This window comes from Primulina tabacum, chromosome 7 (assembly GCF_025594145.1).
Source record: "Primulina tabacum isolate GXHZ01 chromosome 7, ASM2559414v2, whole genome shotgun sequence".
NCBI classification, from domain to species: domain Eukaryota; kingdom Viridiplantae; phylum Streptophyta; class Magnoliopsida; order Lamiales; family Gesneriaceae; genus Primulina; species Primulina tabacum.
In genome coordinates, this window is record NC_134556.1 from 33,472,544 (window position 1) to 33,480,865 (window position 8,322).

Here is an 8,322-nt window from a genome sequence, read left to right on the forward strand (position 1 = left end):
CGCGAATATATAGCTACGTTTCATCAAGATAACGATTTCCACAACTAAAAAAAAAATCAAAATGACAGTAGCTAATATATTGAAAAAATTTAAACCATCATCTCTATTTCAAGAATGCAAATGTATATATAATTCGAAATAAAGGGTCAGCAAGACAACAATATCACAGATATGCTCTGATATATACTGCAAGGCAGCCAAATGGATGCTCTATAATATGAAAAGCTTATGCCATGAAAACATGATAAAAACAATTGTTTCACCCTTTGAAATCAGCATTAGCAGAAAACAACTGCAAAACATAAATCATTAATCAATGGTGATTAGCACTTCTGAAGAGAAACAACATACAACAATCAAGTGACATGATGTGCTACGAAAAGAGCATTCATTCTTCCTCGTAAAGCGAGGATCACATTGCCAGTGAAGAAAACATCTTGTGATGTTGAATTCAAGTAGACTTTCACAGTTATTTGGAAACACATTAATAACATGTGGGCTGTGGCAATTGAGTTTCATATGGCAGGGATCAGCTGCTGCACTTGCAGATGCAGGTGCAGGTGGAAGAAAGGGTGATGAGGGGTATCTCAAACAGAAGGTCGAAAGGTCCTCTTTCGGTTAATCAAGAGGTATGTGTAACTTTGAAATAAGCCTAACAAACGGGAGTACGGAGACTTGAGCCAAAGACGTTCCACCAGCACTTCAATAAAGTAAATGTATTATATTTACCAGATGCAAGAGTATGCTTTCGTGATTCAGAATTATTCAATTTAACTGAGAAGTGAATGTATTATATAAAAGGACAGTCTTAACTTGGGCCAAAATAAAATCATAAATCCACAAAGCCAAGACCACTTGAGAAATTATCAAGGTGTGCAGCAGTGACCAACAGAGAGCATTCCATACTTGTTCTCTAAACAAGATATATACATAAATAATACAGAGCCACTTCAAATTCCTGACAGATGACTACAATGGTTAACAAATATGTGGAAGACCTCTGGAATTCAGACATCCACATTGAAGACTAGCCAATCCCACAACGAGAGTTTTACATACATACAATTCAATTGATGATAACAAATAAGCTACCCATGCATTTCTAGCAAGAAAAAATTGTGCTCCGAAAGGAATAGGCAGAAAACCACAAAGGCAGGGTGGCACCATTCTTCACAGAATACATCTCCATCCAAACTCGTGATTTTCGATTATACACCAAAACCTGTTTGTAAGTCGCAAGAAACACGTATTCACTGTTCTGACTTATTGGAAAAATACCTGGAACCATCCCTCTAATGCAAAGAAGACTTACGCTATCCGCTAATTTCCAATCTTCCGTCACATAATCAATCATTAACCAAATATTCATCCGGCCATCCAAAATTTGAATCACAGACAAGTGCCCATCTGAATCCAACAAATAGATCCGATTTCCATTTCCACTGGTCAGTGGGTTAGGCAATTCAATTTTCCTCCATATTTCAGAATCCAAATTGAGAGCAAGAACATAAGAGCAACTTGCTGTCAGCCAATGCAAGGCGCCATTAGTGAACACAACTTGATTCTGATTCATATGGGTAAAACGATCTTCTTGTGAAGAAACAAACTTTCTCCATTTATTTGACTCTGAATCATAAATCATGGATATAAATGTCCTCTCCGGCCTATGCCCAAATGATCGATGGTACCCCGCGAGAACAACGTAGAACTTTTGGGTCAACAAATCGCAAGCCAAGCCCACAAGCGTGGCTTCACCATCAGGATGAAATCTAGTGACATGTCTTTCCCTACTCTTAGGAAGCAACCTATACTTCTTCGTCATTGGATTACAAACATAATAAACACCTCTATGAGGAATACTAGAGCAACATAACATTCCACTGCAAGATGCTCTAACCTTGATTCTATCCTTAACAAAATCAAGTGATAGTTCAGACACGCCCCTGAAACTATCAAAAAGAATCAAACTAGACCTTGATTCCGATGAGGATTCATTGACCTCCACAATCACCATTGGATTTCTCATAGAAACCTTATTATACAGCTTCAAAAAGTATACATCCAATGTCAACTTGTGCCATAGCTTGCAAACACTCTTAGTTCTAAAAAGGGATTTAACGGGTAACCGTGCAAGAATCTGAAGTACAATTTCATCAGGGAAAAACCCACATTTCGATTCGCGTTGATTCATCTCGTATTCAACGATTTTAAAAAAATAATCAAGAAATGGTCCAATAAACACATACCCGATTTCGTAACATCAGGAGCGTCGGTTTGCCCTAAAAAAGAACTCTCACGACTCGGTGAAATCTCTACAACACCTGGAATGAGGATGAAGATGAAAAATTTTCCACATCTTTGGATTACTTTGGGGAAAATGAAAAATGACGTAAAATTATAGGTTGGCACAATGAAAGAACAAAGCGTTTTTGTCTTGACGATTTAGGCCTTAAGATATGGAGAGCCCAACAAAGATTTCCCCTCTTCGGCCCAAGCCTAAACTTATGGGCTCGCTTTTGGCCCACAAGAAAAACCAGTACTATGGGCCTCTTTTCTTAGTGAGAATTTGTCTAATGTGAGAATTTCTCCTTGTTTTTTTTTTTATAAAAAAAATCGTCTTAGAAGTTTCATTACCGTGTAAGAGAGTTTCTTCAATTTTTATGGCGCATTATCGAGTCATCAACTAATGTTTAGTAAATTATGAGTGATGTTTTTACGTTTTATTTTTATATTATATACATTCCACTTCGTGAATAAATTTTTTATATCAAATTAGAGCGTAAATAGTAAGGTTTTAAAATGTGTGAAACGCGTCGGGAGCGAAGCTTCAAGCTTTTAAGTTTAAGCGAGATTAATACGAGCTTAATCATAAAAACGTTTTTAATTTAAATTTAATTTTAATTTTAATTTTCTCAAAAATAATAATGGAGTAAGTAATGTATAAATATAATAAATGTAAGTGTAATGCATGATTTTTTTGTCGGTTCCAATTCAATATATACTATCATTTCATCTATCTATCGTGTCATCAAATACAAACCAAATTTAATTGGAATACTTAAAATATTAGCATTAATATTTCTTGAAGGTTATAAAGTATCAATATTTACCGCATATTTGTCGTCGCTACATTTAACCATCTAATATTGTATATTATTGGCATTATTTGCTAGTAAAATTTCTAATTAATTTTTCTCTTCCTTTGTTCGTCGATCTTTCTTTTAAAAAATGTCGCACTTAATCGTTTTAAGCATGATTATATATATTACTGACATCATTAATTAATAAAATAGCTATTTTGTGTTTCATCTTCTTCTTATTCATCAATTTCGTTTTTTTTAAAAAAGTCTCACTTGAGCGTATTTAATAACGTATAATATGATCAACCTATATGTGATCGTTTTTTTACCTCTTTTGGTCGAAGCGAAACGTTTTAGGGAAGCTTCAAGTTTAAGCAAGATTAAGTGAGACTTAATCAAACTTTTTAGAACACTGATAAATAGCTGTGTTGGCCATTAAAAAAAATTACTAAAGTATTTTGTCATTTATAAATGGAAGAAAAGGAAGGCGGGCGAGAACACGAAATGCAATTTGTTCGTTTGTGCATTATTTAAATAAACTTAAACAGTTGAAATTAGAAGTTCAATGTAAGAGCATGATTGGCTATAGCTGTAAAAGTTTTGAATATATTAATTCTTGTCTTTAATTTGACTCGTGTTTTTTTTTTTTTAGCCATTTTCAGACCAAGGATTCGAGAGATTAGGCTGCTAGCTCTCCTAATTGCTTTTTAGCAAAAACTTGTGTGAGACGGTCTCATGAGTCGTATTTTGTGAGACGGATCTCTTATTTGGGTCATCTATGAAAAAGTATTACTTTTTATGCTAAGAGTATTACTTTTTATTGTGGATATCGATAGGGTTGACACGTCTCACATGTAAAGATTCGTGAGACTGTCTCACAAGAGACCTACTCTTGCTTTTTTAACAGTGTATTGTTTTTTAAATTTAACAACACAAATTGAGAACCACACCAGCGGGGCCGACCAGGGTATTTGATCCGATTTAATTTAATCGTGATTATTGAAATGGTTATTTCGAATTTCACCACTTGTAGTGTTGTAAATATGCGTTTTCGAACAATTTCTTTATTTTTGGGTTGGTTTGTCTGGAAAATCATAGGAGAGGCAGGCTAGTCTCTCATTCAGATACAGATTCAAAATCCGCTCACTTGGATACATAAGTTGTAATTTTTTTTTAAAAAAAAACATTTAAATAACTCCAGCTTTTTAAAGTTTTTTTTTAGAAAAATCAAAAACTATTTTTGGGTTTTAATAAATGTTATAAAGTGTTTTTATTTTTAAATATAAGCAGAAGCAGAAATCCAAAAATAAAAAATTATAACTTCTAAAAAGATATTTTTGAACTGTTATTTAAAAAAAAATTTGTAACCAAACAATATTATATTTAAAAAAACATTTTTATTAAATAAATTTAGTTTTTTAACTTCTCTAACCAAACAGACTTCAAGCTAATTGCTGACTGCTTAGAAAATCGATAATAACGTTTTAATCAGGCTATGCATTGGATAATGGAAGTTTAAAATTTTAATAATTTTAAAATAAATATCAATATAAATTTTTGAGTCACGCTAAATGTAAATTTAAATTGTCACACAAAATGATATTTTTATTTTTCATGGATAATAAAGAATAGAAAAAAAAATCTAATCGAATTCAAAAATATTTTTATAATCTATTCTATTTATTAAAGTTGAGAACATGATAGTAACCATCTATTCTATTTTATTAAAGTTGAGAACATGATAGCAACCACCTAGGAAGGATACCAACTTTTTCTTCCAACTTTACCTTATATTACACTTTTGTTTTTTTGTTTTTGTTTTTAAATTTCAACACACACTTCTATTTTTATTTTTTTTATTTTAACAATTCAAATATCAATTTAGTCCCTCCATAATTTATCAAATTTCACTTTGGTTAATCGATAATGATAAAAAAGATTGTACTCATATCGCATGTACAAAGTAGCTAGTTTAAATAAAAAAATATGAGATTAAGTGTACTTTCAAGTATATACTCAACAATTTCTTAAATTTTTTTATTGATGTATCATTATTTCCCCCTGACATGTTTCAGTCATACTCTGGAAATGTCTTAATATAGAAATGTGGGGGGTCGAGAGGCTTATCAAAATCTCTGCTGCTACATATGGCTAATTTGGTTTTATTATATGAATAAATGACTGAAAAAATTTTTTACCCAAAAATTGATTTTGAATTAGGTATACACTGTTGATTACGTAATAACATCTTAAATAAATTCTACTCCATATAACTTGTGGAAGCAAGAGTCTATATGTTTCTAACTCAATCTTCTTGCGTCTTAAAACAAGTACACGACTGTCATCCTGCTGCGAAACAGTGACATAAACATTTTTCAACAGAAGAAAAACTCAAGTTCGAACACGAGTGATCATATAGGGAAAAAAAACCTTGAAAGTTTCAAATTATGGTAACGATGCATACATTTCAATTAATTTGGATAAAAATTTTAAATTTTTTTATGGTTCAATGCATCTTACTGAAATTAGAAAAGGGACACATGAAATATTAATAAAAAAATAAATAAAAATACTTGTGGGCAAGACTCGGTTTCTGCAAAAATTAATTAAAAATGTGAAGGCAATGAATGATAAGTAGAATTAGGAGGAGATTAGATTAATTAAATATTATTTAATTTGATGAGCAGCAGACCTTGTGACAATGTAATTAGCTAACCTCCGAACACAGTTAGTTTTGACTCAAATGATGTAAGTTTCTGCAATATTATGATCGTTAACATTTTTTTATTCAAGTGTTATCATGAGCTAATGTTACTATATTGTGTAGTAAATACATGATATCATATTGAGGATTATTTTTAACAGCATGAGATAATTCGACACAACAAATCGAGGACCGTTTTTTGGGCTGTTTTAGGGAGGCTTGTAGATTTGTCTACCATTCAAGAGCTAAGTTGTTTAACTTAGTTGCAGCCATCATCAGTCACTGTGATTGATAGTTAAATTTTTAAAAACACCCTATGTTTGTGTTTGTTTTGTTATTTGCTAATTCTGACGCATATATTAAGTACTTGTTCAGTTTTTTTTTTTCAAAAAAAAAAAAAAACTACTACAAATATTCAATTAGTTGGATTTATATTATAAAATATAAATAATGTAAGAGTGAAATTGGTAAAATAGCAAAATGAATAAAGTTACATTTGGCATTGAATAAAAAACGTACTAGTTGTTCATTCTTATTAGGCCAAAACTTGATTTGATTGATAAGGTTTCAGACTTTTTCTAGGACGGCTCATTCATTTGTGAATAAGCATGAACATTGCAAAATTAGCTTTGGTAGATGAAAATTCAAAGCTGCATTAGTGGAGGTGCATGTATGCTAATTCTTAGACATAATTTATGCACAAATATTCAGGCTATTCCGTGAAGGTAAAGAGAATAAATACCATACCCTAAATATAAAATTTATTATTTAGAAGATTTATATATATCACAAAAACTTTTGAGCAAAAAATTGTGTGAGACGGTCTCACGGATCGTATTTGGTGAAACATATATCTTATTTGAGTCATCCATGAAAAAATATTACTTTTTATGCCAAGAATATTACTTTTTATTGTGAATATCGGTAGGGTTGACCCGTCTCACAGATAAATATTCGTGAGATCGTCTCACAAGAAACCTAATCAAACTTTTATGTCAATTTTGTGGGACAGATATCTCATTTGAGTCACTCATAAATAATTTCGGTTAACTAATATTTAGAACGATAAACATATAAAAAGTAAATATTTAAGGAGCCTTTTGTGTAGTTATGTCTCTACCGGGGGCGATGATTTTGAAACATTAATTTTCAAATTAGTAGATTTCACAAAATGTTGAAATATACTATCTTAGGAAATTAAAAAAAAAAATAAGTTTAAAATTAGAAGGATCAAATATTTCCAGTATATATTTTGCAAATTCATCGAGTTTAATAGTTCGAATTGAGATAAGCATCGTCATCATCATCATATTAACAAGCTTACATTTTTCGTGTCATACATACATTACATAGTAATCTGATATATTATATATATCCCACGTGTTAATATATATATATATATATATATATATATAATTGATCTAACGGTAGAAATCTATGTGATCTTCGTCAAGATAGCGTTTATATATTGATTGTGATGAAATTGTATATTTAATAAAATAACGTTACATTAGATATACTCACGTAAATACTCATAGTAAATGCTTAAAAGATCTAATCTCATATATTTTTTATATTATCAACATGTATAGTAAATACTTATATAAACATAATTAAAATAACGTCCACGTATTGAATGTGATCAAACTATATACACATCAACCGAAAGACTTTTCCAAATTTTCAATAGTTTCGGCTGTTAGTGCTTCCGTCTAGGAAGCCATCCCAATTAAATTAAACTGAAAACAAAATCCTTTTTTTATAAAAAAAATTAATTATAATTTCCTGAAATATTAGTTAATGTAAACGTGGCGAGTTACTAACACCATACACTTTTGGACCACTTGTGACGGCTTTCTCGAAAAGGCACGCTGCCTAGAATATTTCCCGCCGCCGCCCTTTCATTCCTTTCCTACCTCTTATTCTCTCTCTGACAACATCTACTACTAAAATAGTCGTCTTCTGTGATTTTGCTAATCATTTTAAATGTCTATAATTTAACTCTAACAAAAAAAAATTTAAAATTTTTTTTTTTTGTTAGATACATGTGGAAATCATCGATCGATGCATCCAAATATCTCCGTTATATTATTTTATATGTTATGTACAACTATATGAACACTCTGTCGATTAATACGATGTCCAAAAAGATCGAGGCCGACTCCTCCGACCCGATCTGATTCGATCATTTTGTAGTCATTGCAATGATAGGATAGGGTTTGATCCCCAACTAGCTATCTTGGTCTAGTCAAATCCATGGAGATTGCTGGCTTAAGATGGGCAGACTTTTAACCCAAAAAGATAAAATAAAATAAAAAATCGATCGGTCATCCATCAAGTAGGACAGTTTGGTCAAATATATAGTTGTAAATTTTCGTATATCCTACCAACCAAGTAGAACAGATGAGGGTGATTTTGGAAATATTTGTGAATCTTTAATATATTATAATACTTGAAAATGTATCTGAAATCATTAATTATTCATAGATGATCGAATCGTATAAAAATAAATATATACGATTAAAAATAAAATATTAA

General features: G+C 31.1%; 1 protein-coding gene across 1 annotated transcript; it reads right to left on the reverse strand.

Moving 5' to 3' along the window:
- Nucleotides 1-226: 226 nt before the first annotated feature.
- Nucleotides 227-2,400, reverse strand: LOC142551342 (F-box protein At5g49610). Its single transcript, XM_075660532.1, has one exon. It carries the CDS (start codon nucleotides 2,189-2,191, stop codon nucleotides 1,103-1,105), a length of 1,089 nt encoding a protein of 362 aa, XP_075516647.1. The 5' UTR covers nucleotides 2,192-2,400; the 3' UTR covers nucleotides 227-1,102.
- Nucleotides 2,401-8,322: the final 5,922 nt, after the last annotated feature.

Excerpts from the sequence above, each read along its gene's own strand:
- LOC142551342 (XM_075660532.1), bottom strand. The coding sequence starts at position 2,191 with ATGAATCAACGCGAATCGAAATGTGGGTTTTTCCCTGATGAAATTGTA.